Here is a 23,529-nt window from a genome sequence, read left to right as displayed (position 1 = left end):
TCAGCCAGGGTGTGCCCCTGACCAAGTAGCAGCTCGGCAAAGTTGTAAAGCCGAGACCCCTCGGGCAGCCGCCCAAGATGAGCCCACCTTCCTTGTGGAATGGGCATTTACATATTTTGGCTGTGGCAGGCCTGCCACAGAATGTGCAAGCTGAATTGTACTACACATCCAACTAGCAATCGTCTGCTTAGAAGCAAGAGCACCCAGTTTGTTGGGTGCATACAGGATAACAGCAAGTCAGTTTTCCTGACTCCAGCCGTCCTGGAAACCTATATTTTCAGGGCCCTGACAACATCTAGCAACTTGGAGTCCTCCAAGTCCCTAGTAGCCGCAGGTACCACAATAAGCTGTTTCAGGTGAAACGCTGACACCACCTTAGGGAGAAACTGGGGACGAGTCCGCAGCTCTGCCCTGTCCGAATGGACAATCAGATATGGGCTTTTGTGAGACAAAGCCGCCAATTCTGACACTCGCCTGGCCGAGGCCAGGGCCAACATCATGGTCACTTTCCATGTGAGATATTTCAAATCCACAGATTTGAGCGGTTTAAACCAATGTGATTTGAGGAATCCCAGAACTACGTTGAGATCCCACAGTGCCACTGGAGGCACAAAAGGGGGTTGTATATGCAGTACTCCCTTGACAAACTTCTGGACTTCAGGAACTGAAGCCAATTCTTTCTGGAAGAAAATCGACAGGGCCGAAATTTGAACCTTAATGGACCCCAATTTGAGGCCCATAGACACTCCTGTTTGCAGGAAATGCATGAATCGACCGAGTTGAAATTTCTTCGTGGGGCCTTCCTGGCCTCACACCACGCAACATATTTTCGCCACATGTGGTGATAATGTTGTGCGGTCACCTCCTTCCTGGCTTTGACCAGGGTAGGAATGACCTCTTCCGGAATGCCTTTTTCCCTTAGGATCCGGCGTTCAACCGCCATGCCGTCAAACGCAGCCGCGGTAAGTCTTGGAACAGACATGGTACTTGCTGAAGCAAGTCCCTTCTTAGCGGCAGAGGCCATGAGTCCTCTGTGAGCATCTCTTGAAGTTCCGGGTACCAAGTCCTTCTTGGCCAATCCGGAGCCACGAGTATAGTTCTTACTCCTCTACGTCTTATAATTCTCAGTACCTTAGGTATGAGAAGCAGAGGAGGGAACACATACACCGACTGGTACACCCACGGTGTTACCAGAACGTCCACAGGTATTGCCTGAGGGTCTCTTGACCTGGCGCAATACCTGTCCAGTTTTTTGTTCAGGCGGGACGCCATCATGTCCACCTTTGGTCTTTCCCAACGGTTCACAATCATGTGGAAGACTTCCCGATGAAGTCCCCACTCTCCCGGGTGGAGGTCGTGCTGAGGAAGTCTGCTTCCCAGTTGTCCACTCCCGGAATGAACACTGCTGACAGTGCTATCACATGATTTTCCGCCCAGCGAAGAATCCTTGCAGTTTCTGCCATTGCCCTCCTGCTTCTTGTGCTGCCCTGTCTGTTTACGTGGGCGACTGCCGTGATGTTGTCCCACTGGATCAATACCGGCTGACCTTGAAGCAGAGGTCTTGCTAAGCTTAGAGCATTGTAAATTGCTCTTAGCTCCAGTATATTTATGTGGAGAGAAGTCTCCAGACTTGATCACACTCCCTGGAAATTTTTTCCCTGTGTGACTGCTCCCCAGCCTTTCAGGCTGGCATCCGTGGTCACCAGGACCCAGTCCTGAATGCCGAATCTGTGGCCCTTTAGCAGATGAGCACTCTGCAGCCCCCACAGAAGAGACACCCTTGTCTTTGGAGACAGGGTTATCCGCTGATGCATCTGAAGATGCGATCCGGACCATTTTTCCAGCAGATCCCACTGAAAAGTTCTTGCGTGAAATCTGCCGAATGGAATCGCTTCGTAAGAAGCCACCATTTTTCCCAGGACCCTTGTGCAATGATGCACTGACACTTTTCCTGGTTTTAGGAGGTTCCTGACTAGCTCGGATAACTCCCTGGCTTTCTCCTCCGGGAGAAACACCTTTTTCTGGACTGTGTCCAGAATCATCCCTAGGAACAGCAGACGTGTCGTCGGAGACAGCTGCGATTTTGGAATATTTAGAATCCACCCGTGCTGTCGTAGAAACTACTTGAGATAGTGCTACTCCGACCTCCAACTGTTCTCTGGACCTTGCCCTTATCAGGAGATCGTCCAAGTAAGGGATAATTAAGACGCCTTTTCTTTGAAGAAGAATCATCATTTCGGCCATTACCTTGGTAAAGACCTGGGGTGCCGTGGACAATCCAAACGGCAGCGTCTGAAACTGATAGTGACAGTTTTGTACCACGAACCTGAGGTACCCTTGGTGAGAAGGGCAAATTGGGACATGGAGGTAAGCATCCTTGATGTCCAGGGACACCATATAGTCCCCTTCTTCCTGGTTCGCTATCACTGCTCTGAGTGACTCCATCTTGATTTGAACCTTTGTATGTAAGTGTTCAAATATTTCAGATTTAGAATAGGTCTCACCGAGCCGTCTGGCTTCAGTACCACAATATAGTGTGGAATAATACCCCTTTCCTTGTTGTAGGAGGGGTACTTTGATTATCACCTGCTGGGAATACAGCTTGTGAATTGTTTCCAATACTGCCTCCCTGTCGGAGGGAGACGTTGGTAAAGCAGACTTCAGGAACCTGCGAGGGGGAGACGTCTCGAATTTCCAATCTGTACCCCTGGGATACTACTTGTAGGATCCAGGGGTCCACTTGCGAGTGAGCCCACTGCGCGCTGAAACTCTTGAGACGACCCCCCACCGCACCCGAGTCCGCTTGTACGGCCCCAGCGTCATGCTGAGGACTTGGCAAAAGCGGTGGAGGGCTTCTGTTCCTGGGAATGGGCTGCCTGCTGCAGTCTTCTTCCCTTTCCTCTATCCCTGGGCAGATATGACTGGCCTTTTGCCTGCTTGCCCTTATGGGGACGAAAGGACTGAGGCTGAAAAGACGGTGTCTTTTTCTGCTGAGATGTGACTCGGGGTAAAAAAGGTGGATTTTCCAGCTGTTGCCGTGGCCACCAGGTCCGATGGACCGACCCCAAATAACTCCTCTCCTTTATACGGCAATACTTCCATGTGCCGTTTGGAATCTGCATCACCTGACCACTGTCGTGTCCATAAACATCTTCTGGCAGATATGGACATCGCACTTACTCTTGATGCCAGAGTGCAAATATCCCTCTGTGCATCTCGCATATATAGAAATGCATCCTTTAAATGCTCTATAGTCAATAAAATACTGTCCCTGTCAAGGGTATCAATATTTTCAGTCAGGGAATCCGACCAAACCACCCCAGCGCTGCACATCCAGGCTGAGGCGATCGCTGGTCGCAGTATAACACCAGTATGTGTGTATATACTTTTTAGGATATTTTCCAGCCTCCTATCAGCTGGCTCCTTGAGGGCGGCCGTATCTGGAGACGGTAACGCCACTTGTTTTGATAAGCGTGTGAGCGCCTTATCCACCCTAAGGGGTGTTTCCCAACGCGCCCTAACTTCTGGCGGGAAAGGGTATAACGCCAATAATTTTCTATCGGGGGAAACCCACGCATCATCACACACTTCATTTAATTTATCTGATTCAGGAAAAACTACAGGTAGTTTTTTCACACCCCACATAATACCCTCTTTTGTGGTACTTGTAGTATCAGAAATATGTAACACCTCCTTCATTGCCCTTAACATGTAACGTGTGGCCCAAATGGAAAATACGTTTGTTTCTTCACCGTCGACACTGGAGTCAGTGTCCGTGTCTGTGTCTGTGTCAACCGACTGAGGTAAATGGGCGTTTTAAAGCCCCTGACGGTGTTTGAGACGCCTGGACAGGTACTAATTGGTTTGCCGGCCGTCTCATGTCGTCAACCGACCTTGCAGCGTGTTGACATTATCACGTAATTCCCTAAATAAGCCATCCATTCCGGTGTCGACTCCCTAGAGAGTGACATCACCATTACAGGCAATTGCTCCGCCTCCTCACCAACATCGTCCTCATACATGTCGACACACACGTACCGACACACAGCACACACACAGGGAATGCTCTGATAGAGGACAGGACCCCACTAGCCCTTTGGGGAGACAGAGGGAGAGTTTGCCAGCACACACCAAAACGCTATATTATACAGGGACAACCTTATATAAGTGTTTTCCCTTATAGCATCTTAATATATAATAATATCGCCAAATAAGTGCCCCCCCTCTCTGTTTTAACCCTGTTTCTGTAGTGCAGTGCAGGGGAGAGCCTGGGAGCCTTCCTAGCAGCGGAGCTGTGTAGGAAAATGGCGCTGTGTGCTGAGGAGAATAGGCTCCGCCCCCTTTTCGGCGGGCTTCTTCTCCCGTTTTTCTGACAACCTGGCAGGGGTTAAATACATCCATATAGCCCCAGGGGCTATATGTGATGTATTTTTAGCCAGTATAGGTACTTTCATTGCTGCCCAGGGCGCCCCCCCAAGCGCCCTGCACCCTCAGTGACCGTTGGTGTGAAGTGTGCTGAGAGCAATGGCGCACAGCTGCAGTGCTGTGCGCTACCTCATGAAGACTGAGAAGTCTTCAGCCGCCGATTTCTGGACCTCTTCTCTCTTCAGCATCTGCAGGGGGGTCGGCGGCGCGGCTCCGGTGACCCATCCAGGCTGTACCTGTGATCGTCCCTCTGGAGCTAGTGTCCAGTAGCCTAAGAAGCCAATCCATCCTGCACGCAGGTGAGTTCACTTCTTCTCCCCTAAGTCCCTCGTTGCAGTGAGCCTGTTGCCAGCAGGACTCACTGAAAATAAAAAACCTAACAAAACTTTTACTCTAAGCAGCTCTTTAGGAGAGCCACCTAGATTGCACCCTTCTCGGCCGGGCACAAAAACCTAACTGAGGCTTGGAGGAGGGTCATAGGGGGAGGAGCCAGTGCACACCACCTGATCCTAAAGCTTTTACTTTTGTGCCCTGTCTCCTGCGGAGCCGCTATTCCCCATGGTCCTGACGGAGTCCCCAGCATCCACTTAGGACGTCAGTGAAACATTAACATTTAAAAAAATGTCCGCAATTTTGGCCACCACTGTGTGTGTATGTGTGTGTGTGTATATATATATATATATATATATATACATACATATACACACACACACATATATATATATAAAAAACACAAAACATAACCTTCACACCTCATTACTATTACACAGAACAATAAATAGTATGTAATGGACTACTTATTCGAGACTTGCTTGCTTTTGTAGCTATTTGCCTTGTCAGTGCCCATTTTATTGCTACGCACTGTAGTGAAAGGGCAGAAAGCAGAAATAAGCAGCAGGCATTGTAGTACCTGTACTATAGTACTAGTGGAAAGATGACCCCTACCAATTTAGGATTTGGAATATGAATAAAAGTCCTTTCCATTTATTTAATGTATGTCAAACAATAAATGCTTATTATGGGCAGTGCAAAGGAATTCTATTATGTTGCAATGCATGCTGAGAATGTCTGTACAATTGTCTGTATTGAACTGGGTTCAAGTGTAGTACAGTCAGCTTGAGCTATAACCTTGTATATCCTTTCCTGATGAAGGGGAGACAAGGGAGCAGAGCACTGGTGACATGGGTTGTGACTCATACTTGGAGCAACCCATGTCACCAGTGCTCTGCTCCCTTGTCTCCCCTTCAGTGACTCGGACACTGTCTGTTTGCCCAGGTGTTGGATACAGAATCACTGAGTACTGTATTCTCCATTGCATGCTCCGATCTTCAGCGACTTGCTCTGTCATTTTATCTGTCCTTACTAGTCTGTGGTGCTATAGTAATGTGTGGTACAGTATTTATGCTAGGGTTTCTGTTGTCTTGCACTTATAAACCCCCTACAGACTTGCAGCCTCTTGGCCTTATCCATACAGCTTACCAGGCACAAATGGTGCTCAGCACAAACTGACATTTTGCCGGGTAAGCCAACCAAGTGCACACAATGTGTGGGCCAAGTTTTTTTCTTACAAGTGTTGTTTATACTGTTTTCTATTTACAAAGTGTTGTTAGGGAAGTTTACTAATACACATCAGTCCCTGCGCAAGTGGCACTGAAAATATTATTCAAAACCACAGGCACACAAACCCACTAACACACCAGGGTAAAATATTCAGAAGTCAATTAACCTATTGTTACGTATTCCGACGGCGGGAGGGGAATACCACACGGACACTCAGAACACTGTGCTGGGAGAGAGAACAGAGCTATGAGGTAAGACATCTGAGCCGTAACTCCTTTAGTGCCTTGATTTTTTAATATGAATTTACACTATGTTGGTATGTTAGATGTGGCAATATCATTGTTTAAGAAAGCTTTACATTATCCCTCACCGTATCCAATTGGCATAACTTACATTCCGGAGCAAATACAGTTACAGCAAAATGGAGTAAATTTGCAGCTGGACAAGCTTTTCTCTTTGCATGCATATACAGGTTGAGTATCCCATATCCAAATATCCGAAATACGGAATATTCCGAAATACGGACTTTTTTGAGTGAGAGTAAGATAGTGAAACTTTTGTTTTTTGATGGCTCAATGTACACAAACTTTGTTTAATACACACAGTTATTAAAAATATTGTATTAAATGACCTTCAGACTGTGTGTATAAGGTGTATATGAAACATAAATGAATTGTGTGAATGTAGACACACTTTGTTTAATGCAAAAAGTTATAAAAAATATTTGCTAAAATTACCTTCAGGCTTTGTGTATAGAGTGTATATGAAACATAAATGAATTCTGTGCTAAGACTTAGGTCCCATCGCCATGATATCTCATTATGGTATGCAATTATTCCAAAATACGGAAAAATCCGATATCCAAAATACCTCTGGTCCCAAACATTTTGGATAAGGGATACTCAACCTGTAATACTGTCTGCTTTGCATGTATCACACAGATACTGACCTGATTTATATGTACACTGTTATTTAGAGTTCAGCTAGGACACACACCCTCCCAACTCTAAAAGACTTTCCCCACATTTTACATTTGCCTTACTCAGCACAACATGGAATTGCAATTTGACTGTATTTACTCCTAACTCTATATGATGTTCAATACATCTGTTTAATAGAATCAGTTTATAGTCATTGCCCTCTCCATAGTTAAAGCAAATACTTTTTCTATTACTATTCAAATGTCTACTCTGGTCAGTTTTAGTTATAAGTACATAAGACAGGCAACGTAACAGATTCACCAAGGCATACCTCCCAACTACAAAGCTAAGTCGCAGCATAGTAGCACCTCTTATTATGTTTGAAATTAGGGTGTGCAGTCCCACCCCCTCCCCCCCTCTGTATTTGTGTATATATATATTGTACACTTGAAGGTTATTCCTTCTGTCTGGATTAGCACTCCACCCACCTGACATTAGGTGATTTAAATTAGTAATTAGTAGTACTTGCATATCAGTCTACACATTACAATGGAACTATGAACGGTAAATCCTAGATAAATTTATATAATGCGTCAGTATTAGGGATGTTAGGGACCCACCTGATAAAAGGTTCACCTTGCCATGGTAGGTGGCCTTTTATTTTTGCCCAAACATGTAAAGAAACGTTATTATTACTCCATGTTAAACTGTAGAGAATGTTATAATTGTTCTGACTATTAGTAGTCATAGTGCTTGAAATGTGCACCTGCTTCTTCTTTCTTTCTGCGTACCTCCCAACTGTCCTGATTTCAGTAGGACAGTAGCAATTTGATAAGTCTTTCTTATTCCTGAAGTTGGCACATTTCACGTGTCAGAAAGATTGAGAGGTAGGTACTGACCGGTATATATTACACCAGCATCAGATCAGGGGTGGGGTTAGCACTTTGGAAGCTCTAGATGTGTCCTGGTGAAAAAGCCACACCCACAAGGAAATGAGCTCTCCCTGTGCTGGGCGCAGTCAGTACCCCTTTGACCATGCTTCGATTTGGAGATATCCAATGTTGTGAGGCATGCCAAGGTGTAGAGTTTGACCCCCCCCACACACACACACACACTTAAAAGGTCACTAGATATAAAATGAATGTTACACCTTAGATTGAAGTATTAATAATCAGAACATACATAACTACAGAACATATACCAACCACTTGTAGGTGGGATCTGTAGGTGGTGCGTGGCCCACTTCCCTTCGACTACCATAGGACAGATCACATTATCTGTGTTTCCAGTACCAAGTTGGCCTTGTGCACCACATCCAAATGCATAGAGGACACTGGAAGCAGGCACAAATGCGATGGTGTGCTGTCTGGAGGAGTGAAATATGTATGTTAATGTGCTGAAGACAGAAAGCATATTATTAATTTCTCATATAACTGAGCCAAGCAACAATTTATCATTCATCTCAACAGAATAACACAATGGTGCTTATTCTATATTTAGCTGTAACACCAAGTGTAATTGACTTATTGTTCTGTGAACGCAAAACAGGTGTAAACCAATAGAATGTCTGAAAATTAGGAGACCATAAAAACATATCACGGTACCCCACTAAGGGAGCTGTGAAATAAGAAACTGCATAGGTGGTTCTTCTATAAACATATTTAGTAGTAACATAAAAGAGCAATAATACATATTAAGATGAAAACGTAACAATTAAATATATTTACTCACAGTTTATTGTCCTCTTTTAACCTTCTATTCTTTAGTCTTATCGGGAAACGCGGATAGTGTAGTAACTCAGCAGTTTCCAACCTGATATACAGGGAGCTTAAAAAGTCCCTCCACAGTGACTGTGTGCTAAGCAAGTGTTGTCCCTCTCTGGCCTCTGACAGCTGCAGAGGAGATCTTGCAGCCAGAGACATCGCTCACTGTGGAGGCACTTTCCGAACTTCCTGTATTTTAGGCATAATACATTCATTCTATGTAGCTATGTGTGAAATTGCCTGCGGTGCATTAGTTGTGTGTCATCTAAAAAAAAAGGGGTAACTTTACTAAGAGGGGAGTTCTATTTAAGACGAGATGTTGCCCATAGCAACCAATCAAATTCCAGGTATTATCTTCTAGATGGTGCTAGATAAATGAGAAGTAGAATCTGACTGGTTGCTGCTGGCAACATCTAATCTTAAATAGAAATCCCATCTTGGTAAATTTACCCCAAAGAGAGCAGTCACTGGGTACATTTGTAGGACTCTTTTTTTCTCTTCATTAACCTTTTAAAGGGAAGTTAAAATACAACACATTGATAATAGATAGGACTGATTTCAATTCCAGCAATTTTAATTTTATTTGGCTATATCACTCTGTAATTGAGAATACCAACTGGGATGAATTCAGTATATTTTTAGTATTTTAAGAGAATGAGGGTATTATCCCAAATGGACCACTATCTCTTCATGTACTAGGGCAGACAACCAGAGCCAGCATTACCACTAGTGGAATCCAGAACATTGATTAGGTGACAAAGTCGCTCATTCAGTGATTTTATTTTCGCAGCAGCATCACTTCACTATGCACTGTGTGACGTCAGGTAATGTCACAGTCCATGACAAACTCGCAATAGAAGGACATGCTTCCACCGCTTCACACAAGGCAAGAAGAGGGAAGAACACACAATTGCTGTGGGAAGGGTGGCCAACAAGAAAGGTAGTGCAAAGGCTGCTGCTAGATTGGCCTGCAGGCCAATCTAGCGGGTCGCTCACTAAGTGAGCGCCCCCCCCCCCCCAGTCTCCCCCCGCACGCTCAGCACAGATCGCGCTGTGCTGAGCGGCGGGAGAGATGTGTGCTGAGCGGTTCGCTCAGCACACATCTCTCCTGCATCGGCCCGTATATATGGGCCTTAACAATGAGTGGACATTGTGCCCAGCTTACAAAAAAAACACCTCTGCAAGTAATGCATCTTTTATTCACATTTTTTTAGTAGCAATTCCATGGTGAGGTCAAAATGTTTTCTAACAGACTCAATTGTAGCAGGCCTGAACGCTGCATTGCGCCGGTCAGAAACCCTACTGTGTATCTGTGCCACCCAGCCATGGCCAGAAGTACTATAGCAAAATCAACCTATCCGTGGATCACAAGGAATGTTTACTGGAGCGCTATAAACACAAAGCGAAATCTGGGAGTAATATTTACTTTCAGCACATTTCTAGAATTCCGAATAACTTTTTTTATGTATTTATTTATTTTTTTAAATACAAACTTCCATATTAAATTACCTTTAGATAACCGTCATTACTGGTTACAAATATTGCCACGTTTTAACAATTTCTGCAAATAACGACCTATGAGGTTTTGATCATTAAAAATACTTATAACTATTACATTACAAAATGAAATCTAACTGGTATGCATCATGACATCCCAGCAATATCTATTAGTTCTCAAGACAGTGCCCAAGGAATACGTAACCTGTTGGCGCACATCACAGCAGTGTTTGCTCACATCTTAGGCACTTTCTGCCATCAGGTTTTTCTGCCATTAACACCATGCCTAGATATGAAAGACCTAAGCTGGGTCGCAGGTGATGTACCCATGGCCGCATATGTGCCCCGTGCATCTACTTGAACACTAAAGTACTAGTTATTCACAATTCCTTCTTTTTTTTAGAGATATAAAGGTTCACAGACAAAAACAGTTCCGGTCGCTGGTACCAAGTGTTGTGTGGCAGACCAGGGCCTTCATTCCGAGTTGTTCGCTCGCAAGCTGCTTTTAGCAGCTTTGCACACGCTAAACCGCCGCCTACTGGGAGTGAATCTTAGTTTATCAAAATTGCGAACGAAAGATTAGCAAAATTGCAAATAGACACTTCTTAGCAGTTTCTGAGTAGCTCCAGACTTACTCGGCAACTGCGATCAGTTCAGTCAGTTTTGTTCCTGGTTTGACGTCACAAACACACCCAGCGTTCGCCCAGACACTCCTCCGTTTCTCCAGCCACTCCCGCGTTTTTCCCAGAAACGGTAGCGTTTTTTCGCACACACCCATAAAACGGCCAGTTTCCGCCCAGAAACACCCACTTCCTGTCAATCACATTACGATCACCAGAACGAAGAAAAAACCTTGTAATGCCGTGAGTAAAATACCTAACTGCATAGCAAATTTACTTGGCGAAGTCGCACTGCGGACATTGCGCATGCGCATTAGCGACTAATCGCTCCGTTGCGAAAAAAAAATAACGAGCGAACAACTCGGAATGACCCCCCATATGTCCAATTTGGACACATTTGGAATCCAATTAGTGAACAAATAGTAATCCAATTCATCCATGTCTATCAAAATGGACGCTAATTGTTGGTGCTGCCCAATTCAATTAACTGCAGGACCCTGCACCCTATTCTTTCAGAATTTTAATGCAGTTTACATGGAATCAGTGGGTTAGCACATGTTAACCCCTGGTTTACCATGCAGAGGAAAAGGCAGCTTAATCGAATACCCTTTCCCTGTACAGAGTGGCTAATTGAATATGCTCTTTAATGTACAGTTTTATAGTTATTTCAAAAACGAAAAAATGTCCCTTTATCGATGAGTGACCATTGTTGCTATTTACGGGTGTACAGTTTACAACTAAATAATGTAATTTAAAGATGGAAATATGTTGCTTGTTCTGAGAAATAAACATCAATTGTAGGAGTTTTCTTCCCCAGGCAAAAAGCAATGATTGTCTTCACCTGTGACCCAGCTTAGGGCTTTCATATCTAGAGAAATACTGTATATATTGATAGGATCCACAAGGTGGAAAGCCCCTCCCATTAAGTTGTGACAGCTCTAGCTAAACAGAAAAATAAACACAACTTGCTCACTGCATGCTGCCACTCAGGGGCGTAGCCAGGACATAGTGGGCCCCATAGCAGCATTTTGAAGGGGCTCCTGTCCCAATGCTTCCAGACAAAACAACTCTCTGCAGCAGTTGTTAATTTTCTGCCCATAATAGTGTCCTAGTTCATTTTCTGCACCATAGTAGTGTGCCAATTCACATAATGTCACATTGTAGGGCTGCCAGTACACCATATGCCACACAGTATCCCCAATTCACATTATGATATACAATGTCCCCAGTTCATATTATGCCACACTATAGAGCCTCCACTTCATACTGTGCCACAAACTCCAGTTCATATTATGTAATAATATAATGCCGTCCAGTTCTTTTTATACCAAATTACAACAAACAGATCTAGGGTATAACTAGATATATGACAGGCCTCAAGGCAAAAGTTTTTAATGGCCCCTATGTATTACCCAATATTGAAAATGTATATAACACATGTAACTGTGATAGGGAAGGTGGCTCCTCTCAGCTCTGGGCCCCATAGCAGCTGCACTCCCTGCACCTATGGTAGATGCGCCTTTGCTGCCACTGCTCTGTCCGAAATCAAAATCCCTTACTTTAGTAAATAAATTAGCAGAAATGTATACATTAAAACTAGTAAGTCACAGCCACACCAGGTTGAGCCTGCACGTATGAACATTCTGGTTGTGCTAAATAACGGTGATAGTTCTCAAGTCTTCACACAAGATCATTATAACCTTTTCATGCAAAGAGAATTTCAGCTTTCAAAAAAGAAGTTTCAGAGAGACCTTGGGAAAAATATAACAGCTTATGATATACAGGCATAGTCACAGTTCCGGTGAGTCTACCCATTTTTTTTTTTTAAAGCAGTGATCATTTAAAAAACCTGTTTTTTCCTTTTAAATTATCACTGCTTTAAAAAAAAAGGCAAACTCCCCGGAATAACTTAGATGCCAGTATTTCCACTTTTTATGATTCCCAAAGGTAGCATTTACACAACTTCGCTTGCTATAAGAAAACTTTAGACAAATGTTCTCATTGAGCCTATCATGTCCAGAGAAGGACTCAGGTCGCTGTGCAGTGTAAACGGGTGAGCCGCGTTGATGCGACCTGGGACCTGTTTATAGCATAGAAAGAGTAGTCAATCGCCAAGCGCCGGCACTGCACACGTGAGCAGTGATGTCACCAACCCAGCAATAAGCAGGGTCCTGCCGCCAGTGTGAAAGGGGTATCAGCCGGGTGGCACCCAGGTTGGATCTGTATACAAAATCCGGGGAAAAGCTCGGCATTTTCATTCGAAATGGTTATAACAGTAATCACATTCAGGGGGGTATCCAATTAGAGGTGAAGATACATCGGGCGTTTTTTTCCGATTTTTCCCTCATTTTTTTTTCCCCACAGGCTATCCAATTTGGTTGCCTGTACAAAAATACAGTCTCTATACTCTCCCGAAAACACACAGGTTCAGTGAAACCTGTGTTTTCGGTAGAAGCAGCCACGTTTTCAGATGAAACAACATCCCTGATAAGCCGCATCTCGCTCCAGCTTATCGGGGCTAACTGGCTAGCCCCCAGTGGGACAATTAGCCGCAGTAATTAACAGCAACTAATTGGAAACCCACCAATAGCTTTGTAATTTCAATCTAGTCAGTTTGTTTCTTTTAAAGAAACGGGAGCTCTTCCATACAATGTACAGGCAATATTCTGGAGTGGCAACAACTATTATGTCAAATCAGTGGATTGAAAGACCAAACCATTCTGAACAGCAATTTGCTTCACATGTTCAGAAAGTTAAACACTACTATATAACAAATCCAATTTCACATTCTGGCAAGATGTATGAAAACATTTGCACAATATGCAAGTTAAATAACTGCAAGAACATCAGCTGCAACAAAATCCACATAAAGGGTGATATTCAATTGTTTTACGCCCTCAATCTCCCATCTAAAGTGATGGGAGATCATGGGGTGTAATTCAATTGTTCGTTTTTAACGCGTTTATTGGGTCCATAAAGGTCAGGTTTAGCCGAGTAAAGCAGCTAAACCCGACCAAAGTGCTGGGCGCAATTACGAAAATTGTGGTTTGTGTGCCCAAATGGTTAACTTTTCACGTACTACAGCTCTCCACCCCCGGGGGGTACAAGCTGAAATGCAGACCTGGCAGCCATTGCACCTGAACGGAGCTCGAATTGAATAGCTCTGTTTGGGCGCCATCTAGTGGCTGCTGGCGGAAAAACATTTGAATTCCGCCCAAATATTCCTATCACATGCTTTTCTAAAATGCACTTCTTTCCATGGCTCACAACTCAATAAGATGCATGGGGTTTGAGTGCATATGGATTGGTCAAACTAAAAAAAAAGTTGTTTTATGCATTGGCCAAACTAAAGAAAAAAAAAAACAACAACAATATGAAAGCTTATTACATAAAAAAGGTGCACATGGCACATACTGTGACCCATAGCGACATCAATTACTCTAATGCACCATTTTATAAATTTATAGCTCTAATTATCTATCCTTGTCAAAGACTTTTCCTATCTTAAGGAATTGTGAATGAGTATTGTAAGCTCACCTTCCACAGGCAATCTGAGAGACTTCACTGCCCATTAGTTCCAGTACCCGCCTAGGATTTATCTCATTATGAAGTGAATCATGTCCCAGCTGCCCGTAGCCCCCAGCTCCAAATGTAAAAAGTCCTCCATTCTGTAAGAAGCAACTGGGGCATTAAAATGTTATGCAGAATAACTGGTCAGCCTCTTAGATTGGATTCTGCAGAGTCGCTAGTCGGCTTCCGTTATTTACCTTGGTCAGGACAGCTGTATGCTCTTCCCCGCAGCTGATGTACACAACTTTCTGGCTGCGTAATGGTTTCACATGACATGGACAAACGCGAACTGCAAAAGTAATAGCGTAAGACATTTAGTGTCCGTAATGTACCTGCGTCACTCCATATGGGCAATAAGTGATGTCAGCAGTGTACAATCACCCTGTGCACCTGTTATGCAGCGGCTTACTGTGCGCCACTAGCCCATAGAATCAGTCACATATCAAATAACGGCTTTAGAAGAAGGAATTGTCAAGTACAAATAAAATAGTGTGGGTTTCTAACTCGATACTGCTTCCCATAATTGAATGTTTATGTACAGTAAGCAAATGGAGCTGTGCAACAAACAAAGCAACGCTTACGCCAGCCTACACTATCCAAATTAAAATTGACGTGTCACTGTTGTGCCCTGTGGAATGCAGCATTTATCACACAGGGTAAGGATTTCTAAGTTACGCATTCTTATGTGCATATATGTATGTACAGTATGTTAACAAACTAGATAATAAACTAACCAATGTCTGAAAGTAATATATTTTCTTGATATATTGTGAGGAGTTACAAGCATGGTCTGTAACCCTGCTCTTCCCAGTAACATCACATTATACTCTACCTTGTTCGTCATTCAAGCCAAGCTGCCCTGAGCTGTTCTTTCCCCAGCCAAATACAGCCCCTGAGAGGGACAAGGCGAAGCTATGGTAACCTCCTGCCGTGACCTGAGCCAGTGGTATCCCCTCCAAGGCTTTCACTCGCTGAGGGATAGACTGAGAGGACAATCCTTGGCCAAGACCCAACTGTCCGTGATTATTCTGTCCCCATGTGAATAACTGGCAATCTGAAAATAGGACAGAGAAGATAATGTGGTCAGATACTAAGAACCATCAAATCCAACACAATGAAATTGGCAAAGAGCCCATCATTCATAATTTTACAGGATTACATCATACATAATTTTACATGTACAATTGTAAAACTGAAGCAGGGTTGAAGAAGAGCACTACAAGCATGCAGAGATATGTCAGGTACATCCAGACTCTTTGCCAGTTACACATCAAGCATTATTCTATAGAATACTATAATATGATCATCTGTTTCTCGGGAACTGAATACTATTTTTAAAATATTGTTTAATTACTTCTCCTAACTGCAAGTGTCCAAGCAAGGATGACAATTGGTACTCCAGTTGTTGCTGCACTGCACCTCCCATGATGGAGAAACCGCTTCTGGGAAATTTATTTTATAGGCTGAAGTTTTCATAGGATAGTTACCTCGGCCAAGACTTGGTCAGAATTTTTACTGTAAGAATTTTGTTAAAAATATTTCCAAAAGACTGATATCTAAAGCTCCAGAGCACAAAAAGGGACAAACTTAATGTTGGATCATTTTATCAATAAATTGATGAAATAGTATATACTTTACTGTATCACTTGATTTACTGGGTTTTCTTTTACTATTTTTATGACGAAGATGAAGATCTCAACACACTGAATTCATATAAAGGCTGTACAAACGCACAATTTCTGCTGTGATAATATGCCAATGTGATTTTAAAATGTTGAAATACACTGTAATATTAAAATATTCAAGGGGTGAGAGTGGCTTGGCCAGCAACGGAGCTAGATATGGCATGTTGGCTTTCCAGTGTTAAACCACCTAAATCCACCGTTATTGGCAACCATACTGCCTTACAACAAAATAATCAGCCACCAGTCTGAGCCCTGCACTTAGTCTATACATATATAGTGCTAATGTAGTAAAACTGGGGAAGCACAATACAGAACATACAGACAAGAGAGGAACCAATAGAAAAGGCAGGCTCTTTTCAATACACAGAAATATGGGAGGTAAGCACACTATAGAACATACAGAAATATGGAGAGGTGGAAGAAAAGACAGAAGGAAAATGGAAGGAATAATCTTAAACAGAATACAGATGTGTCCACACTCATCTAGCGTTTTTGCACTAGATGTCGCAACTTAGAAGCTGTGCCACAGATAGTGTCACGTCCTGGGTCACTGTGAACTCAAGCTGATGGTTGCAAAGCTGTTACTGGGTTGGAATGCCACAATACTCGAGGAGGGCAAACATAGGGTTCTGCTAATAGCGGATGTTGATGAGACTTCACCAGAGGCGCGGAGTCTAACCCAACGGAAGGTTTCCACCAGTGACTCCCTACAATGGGGATTTGGGTTTTGCGGCTCCTGACAGGCAGGTCACAGCCCCCTGGACAGGTGCCTGGTAATAGCGGACGGGTCATCGGATAGATAGCTAGAGGTAGTCTGTGAGATATGAATTAGTCTCTGGTGGAACAGTCAGAAACCAGACGCTAGGCACTGATTGCCTGGAGGACCTGAGAACCAGGAGAAACAACAAGTGACAATAAATAGAATGACTGATGATACTGGAAGTTACTTGAAGGAGCAATCAATGGTAACTGATGGCAGATGGTACTTGAGACACTGGAGAAATAGAAGACACTTGAAGAAGCAATCGATGGTACTCGGTACTTGAAGAAGCAATCGATAGTAACTGGAGAATACGTAGAGATATTCAATGATAATCGGCACTGGAGAACATATAGAGATAGCTGATGATAAATCAGCACTGGAGAACACGTAGAGATATCCGATGGTAATAAGCACTGGAGAACACTTAGAGATATCCGATGGTAATTGGCACTGGAAAACACGTAGAGATATCCGATGTTGTACTGGAGGTTGCTGATAGCACAAACCACCAGGGAACACTGAGCGATTATCAATACTGAATCGATATTGGTCAATGTTGAATATCTCTGAGCGATGATCAATGTAGAAATGCTCTGGGAAACACAAAGTGGAGCCTGGAACCTGGAGCAGCAACACCCAGAAACATGCACTGAAGAAGGAAGTTGTTCAGGCCCCTTCCTGTTCTTAGAGACCTGCTTTATACCCTTAGGTAGGCCTCCATTGGAGGGAGTCAGCTGAGGATTACTAGCACTTTAATTGCATCCCATTACTACTACCACTACTACTACTACTGTGAAGCAATTATATTCCACGCATGGTTCTTTTTAAATTTCTGTCTTGTATTCTTTTCTATTGAAAGTACAGTACTTGTGAGTTGGTTCGATTGGTTATTGCTAATACATTACTAATTTGAAACACATTTTAAAATGGAAATAACTGCAGTGTGTTTCTTGTGCCGCTGCTCTGCTGCACAATATTTTTGAACAATATTGTAAACTGTAAGGTAGTCAAAACTGACTGGAATTTAATGTTATTGAGGTTACTAATACTGTAGGAACAAAAACAGGCCCAAAGTACATTATTTTAGTTGCTTTTAGCATTATTATTTTAAAAAATTAATAAATACAGATCCAAGACTAAAACAAGTGGTGGTTTTGCAAAATTAGAACCAAAACAAAAAAATTAATACTGATCCAAAACACATACATGGGGGTCGGTACACATCTCTTAGAAAAAAATTAGAAAGGAACAAATGTATCATTGAATAACATGAACAATCACTTGGCAATGACGGGTAGGCACTGCTAGAAACTACATAAAAGCAGTGCTCTGATCACTTAATTAGTTAATACGGAGGGGAGATAGCTTTGTTTGCCAGAGTTGACAAAAGAGGGGCTATAGGTAGACACAAAGAGGGTGTAGGGAACAGAGTTGAAAAGTGCAGAGGCTGGAGCTTCAGAGAAGGGGTGGTAGGCATCAATAAAGAAATTTGTTTTAAGGGCACCTTGAAATGCTGGGTGGAAAGTCTGACTGGATTTTGGAGAGGCACGGGAGAAGTCCTGAAGACGAGGGTGAGAGGAAGTTATTATATACCTACCAAGACATGGGATTGTAGAGAAGGGATCTATTCACCCGCTGCTCTGCATTAAATAAGAGTGCTCCTCCCAAGTCCCTTCCCCCACCCTGCTGCGGGGCACTGCGGCCCATAAGTGGGATGGCTATACTGTCCGCGTAAAGCGGGACTGTGCCACCCAAAGTGAGAAAGTTGGGAGGTATGGTTATCATGAATGAGGAAAGAAAGAAAGAAAACGGTCATTGGCAGAGCAAAGTATGTGGGTGGATATGAGGCTTTACTTTACCAATGTTACCAGCATCTAAAGGTGCAAGATTAACAACCAAGATGTTATCTTTTTTTTTAATAAAGTAATTTTTATTCAATAATATGTAGATTGAGTTACAGACATTGCATATCATCAGCATATCGCATCATCACATTAATCGCATCTTCTTTACCATACATTTTGTCAGCCCGTCTGCACTTGCAACATCTGCATCCAATATATGAATCAACATATCGATTTTTTAATTTTTACCCTTAAACTAACCCACATAAGGGTACGTAAAAAGAAAAGAAAAAGAAAGAGAAATAAGAAACATAAGAAGGACGTAATGTCATCTGAACTAGGACCTTATCAGTCGCATATGTATTAAGGCAAGCCCGCAGAGCTACGCTGTCAGCCCTCTAGATATACATCATTATATATTAGATCAGATCAGTGGCACAATAGCTCTTCGGTATCAATTATGATCAAGGGACTAGGTGGGAGTGGGGAGATTCCAGCCAGCGAGACCAAATTCTTTCAAACTTGGCCGATGCGTTCTGCTTCATATAAATATATCTTTCCTTAAGTATTGTGTCATTAACCAAGGTCTTGAATGCAGAGACTAAAGGACCGCTAGGGGCCATCCATAGTCTCGCAATGCACACCTTAGCCAAGGCACATACATTGCGAGCATACAGATCAACTGGGCCAGTCTCAGAAGTAGAGCCTCCTATCCCCAAAATGCAGAACTGTGGGGTAAGCAGTCCGCCAGTCACTCCCGTACTCTCCAGCACCGATCTAACCCCCGACCAGAACACCCTCAGCCTTGGACAATCCCACACCATATGCCAAAATGTTCCCATATCCGCCTCGCACTTAGGGCAGAGACCAGATCTACCAGTCCCAAAAGAGGCCAGTCTAGCTGGAGTCATATATGTCCTATGTAGAATGAAAAATTGAATCTGTTGGTATCTGAGGGACTTGGTGACCGTGGCGGGGTATTCCAGAGCAAGAGCCCAGTCCTCCTCACCCATAAGGCCTACATCCTCCTCCCATTTTCCACGGAGACGTGTCAGCGGGTCCGCATGGATTTTGGTGAGAAGATATCCATACGCAAGGGAAACCATCTTGGTTCGACCCAATGTAGTTACAAAAGTCTTGATGGGAAATGGGAGGATTCGCGGGGGGGAATCCGCAAACTGGGACTGGAGGGCATGTCGAAGTTGAAGGTATCTGAAAAAAAATGAGTTGGGTAAGCCAAACTCATCTTTCAGTTGCTGGAAGGATTTGAGTGAGTCATTTAGGTAGAGTTGGGAAATAGAGACCACTGCTCTAGGGGCCCACACCTCCCGTCCCTCAAGCGCATGCAGCTCAGGAAGCCAGTCAGAGTACCAAAGGGGGGTGTCTGGGTCCAGGTCGTCGTACCCCAAGAGGTCTCTCAGGGCCCGCCATATCTTTAAGGCCTGAAAAATAATAGGGGGAAGGAACCGGGCCCCATTCCCACTCAGCAGCAGCTGTACAGGAGAAAGGTGAGGAAAATAACAGCGGATAAACTCACATTGCAAGGTGTCATCACCAGAATCCCGCACCCATTCACTAATATGAGTCAGCTGGGCAGCGTAGTAATACATCTGGAAATTAGGCAAGGCTAGGCCGCCATCCGAGCGCAGCCTAGTAAGAGTATTTAATTGTATCCTAGGTCGTTTGTTAGCCCAAACAAGCGAGGATAGGATACTGTTCAGTTTCCTAAAGAATGTTGGATAGATATATACGGGGGATTGAAGTATAATATATAGGAGTTTGGGCAGTATGATCATTTTAATGAGATTAACCCTGCCAGACACCGTCAATGGGAGTCTACACCAGGTTTTAGATTTGCACACGATCTGCTGCATGGTCGGGTCCAGATTCAGAGGGATGAAATCAGAAGGATCATTAGTTATTTGGATTCCAAGGTATTTAAATTGTGTTGTCCAGCATAATGGTAGGGAAATTTTTGGAACAGTAGGAGGGAGGCCTATGACTGGCATAATATATGATTTAGACCAGTTGATCAGAAGACCCGAATGAGCACCAAAGTCCTCAATCACACGCAGCAGAACGGGCATTGACCTGGCGCAGTCTTGCAGAAATAATAACATGTCGTCGGCATAAAGTGCTATCCTATCCTCGCGTGAGCCCGTGCAAATTCCCACAATATCCGGGTGTGATCGTATCAAACAGGCCAAGGGCTCAATGGCCAAGGCAAACAGTGCGGGGGATAGGGGACAGCCCTGTCTGGTACCCCGGGACAATTGAAAGGAGGGGGATACATAACCATTCACCAAGATCCTGGCACTCGGATGCTGGTACAGTAATTTAGTCCATCTGATATAGTTGGGCCCAAAGCCCATACAAGACATCACCTCCCATAAATAGGCCCATTCAATACTGTCAAAGGCCTTGGCCGCGTCTAGCGAGATCACAGCCGAGTCAGAAGGGGAGTCACGTGGGAGTTGTAAAATGGTATACAGTCTACGCAGGTTGATAGATGTGGACTTCCCAGGCATGAAGCCAGTCTGATCAGGATGAATGAGGGAGGTGATCACTGTATTAAGTCGTACTGCCAATATCTTTGCCAGGATCTTGGCGTCGGTGGGGATTAGGGATATTGGTCTATAGGAATCCGGAGACCTAGGGTCTTTACCGGGCTTCGGGATCACTATTATAATTGCCTCTGACATAGAGGGGGGAAGTTCGTTATTGGTAAATATATCTAGGAATAAGGCATGGAGCCTGGGCCCGAAAAAATCAACATGAGTTTTGTAAACTTCTGAGGGAATTCCGTCACACCCCGGGGCCTTGCCACTGGGAGACATACCAATAGCCGCAGTCACCTCCGCGAGCGTCAAGGGTGCCTCCAGTGCCACACGGGCCTCGGGGGGGAGCACGGGTAGTGAGATACCCGCCAAATAGTAGGAGAGATCCCTAGTGGAGAACGTCAATTGTGAACTGTAAACTTTGGTGTAATAGGATCGGAATAGCTGCGCAATGTCCGGTGTGGTGTCAACAAAGGACCCATCCCCATCGGACATTTGTGTAATTACAGTCCCAGGGCGATCCTGATGTATCAGCCGAGCCATGAGGCCACCCGTCCTATCAGCCTGCATATAAATATTAGTGGCCCTAAAAAGGAGGGACCGTGAGTTTTTATCGGTCAGGTGGGCAAGCCACGCCGACTGGGCCACCAGCCATCGTGTTTTCGTCGTAGGGGTACCATCAAGCAAATATTGAGACTCTAAATCCCTGGCGTCACTCTCCAGGGCCTTCTCCCTTTCTCTAGAGGACACTTTGTGAGCTGCTATACGTCCTATATAAGAGCCCCTCAGAAAAGCCTTAAATGAATCCCATACCATAGTTCCCGGGGCAGATCCTGTGTTGTCGCTAAAGTAACCCTCCCACTGAGTCTCCAGGTCCCCACAGTCACTCAGTTGAGTCAGCCAAGATGGGTGCAGCTTCCAATAAGAGTGTCCCCTCTGACCCTTCACAGCTAGAGTCATCAGCAAGGGGGAATGGTCAGAGATCCCTCGGGCCTCATAACGTACGTCAGTGATCGCAGGGATAAGGGCGGGGGACACCAGTACCAGGTCTATTCTAGAAAAGGAGCCATGTGTGCTGGAGAAACAGGAGAACTGACGGACTGCAGGGTGGCGAAGCCTCCACACATCAACCCATTGAAGATTATTCAAAAAATCAGCAAATTTGGTATACCCACTACCCACCATCACATCATTCGGAGACCGCCATCGGTCCACAGAGACATCTAATATATTATTAAAGTCGCCCAGACATATCACCGGAGTGGTAGGGGAGGAAGCTATAAAAGATGCAGCTTGCTGCAGTACAGCGTATGAAAAAGGAGGGGGGACATACACTGCTAAAATGTAATATGGCTGGGAACTTAGTTTGCATTCTAGAAACACAAATCTGCCATACGTGTCAGTTTTGACCGATATTAACTCAAATTGCACCGTTTTCTTAATCAGAACAGATACTCCCCTGGAGAAGGAGGAATGAGAGGCATGGTAAGCCCATCCCACCCAGGCCCGTCTTAGAGATAACAACCTATTTCCCTGCAAGTGGGTCTCGCTAAGACATGCAATGTCCGGGTCATATTTCTTAATCGTATTTAGAACCAAAGAACGCTTAATTTTGTTATTTAGTCCCCGGACATTCCATGCCAGGAATTTCAAGTTACTCATGACCCCAGGTATATTCTATGTACCACACGGATAGAAATCGCACAATATATATCCAAACATCAGCACCGTTACCCATAGCGACATATATCTCATAGGAGCTCTGCGTTATAAGCCACAATACCTGGTATATCAAACATCCTAGTTTCAGAAAAAACGTAGATATGAAAAATAATAAACTAAAGAAAAGAAACCAAAAACAACAAGAAGAGCCGCAACTAGCAGCTTCCCAACCTTCCCTCCCCTCCCCGTACACCACCCCGAACTCCGGCATACTTATATCCCAAAACGCCAAATCCAACTACCAAATGCTAAGAAGGCCTAGATTCTCAACTTAACCTAAACCCTCCAAACCAGTAGTGAACTTAGAAAAGTCTTGAGCCACCAATGCAAAAGGTGGGGGGCTCCCCGAATTGTGGTCGTCTCCTCCGGTGGTCAAGATCCCGGTATCTTCAGCGCGGGAAGTCAGTCCGGAGCTAGCTGACGAGCACCCGGCGCATATCCGTCCAGCCACTGGGCCGCCTCTCTAGGAGAATTAAAAAACTTGGTCTCCCCATCTGCCACCACTCGGAGCCGAGAGGGAAACAGCATGGAATATGAGAGGTTGAGGTCCCGCAGGCGTCGCTTGATAGGCATAAACTGGGCCCTGTCCTTCTGAACGTCCG

The 23,529-nt window shown here is 44.2% G+C and overlaps 1 protein-coding gene across 4 annotated transcripts in view; it reads right to left on the bottom strand.

Moving 5' to 3' along the window:
* The window catches only part of HERC3 (HECT and RLD domain containing E3 ubiquitin protein ligase 3), a 274,861-nt gene that overhangs the window by 123,190 nt on the left and 128,142 nt on the right, over positions 1–23,529 (bottom strand). For all 4 annotated transcript variants that reach the window (XM_063917138.1, XM_063917111.1, XM_063917130.1 and 1 more), the window contains exons 5-8: positions 15,188–15,409; positions 14,553–14,644; positions 14,323–14,453; positions 8,111–8,271 (exon numbers count right to left, since the gene is read on the bottom strand). In XM_063917138.1, the coding sequence (XP_063773208.1) occupies positions 8,111–8,271; positions 14,323–14,453; positions 14,553–14,644; positions 15,188–15,409 (606 nt within the window). The remainder of the gene's footprint in view (positions 1–8,110; positions 8,272–14,322; positions 14,454–14,552; positions 14,645–15,187; positions 15,410–23,529) is intronic.

This window comes from Pseudophryne corroboree, chromosome 1, assembly GCF_028390025.1.
Source record: "Pseudophryne corroboree isolate aPseCor3 chromosome 1, aPseCor3.hap2, whole genome shotgun sequence".
In the NCBI taxonomy this organism is placed as follows: Eukaryota; Metazoa; Chordata; class Amphibia; order Anura; family Myobatrachidae; genus Pseudophryne; species Pseudophryne corroboree.
This window is presented reverse-complemented; position numbering and strand designations above follow the sequence as displayed.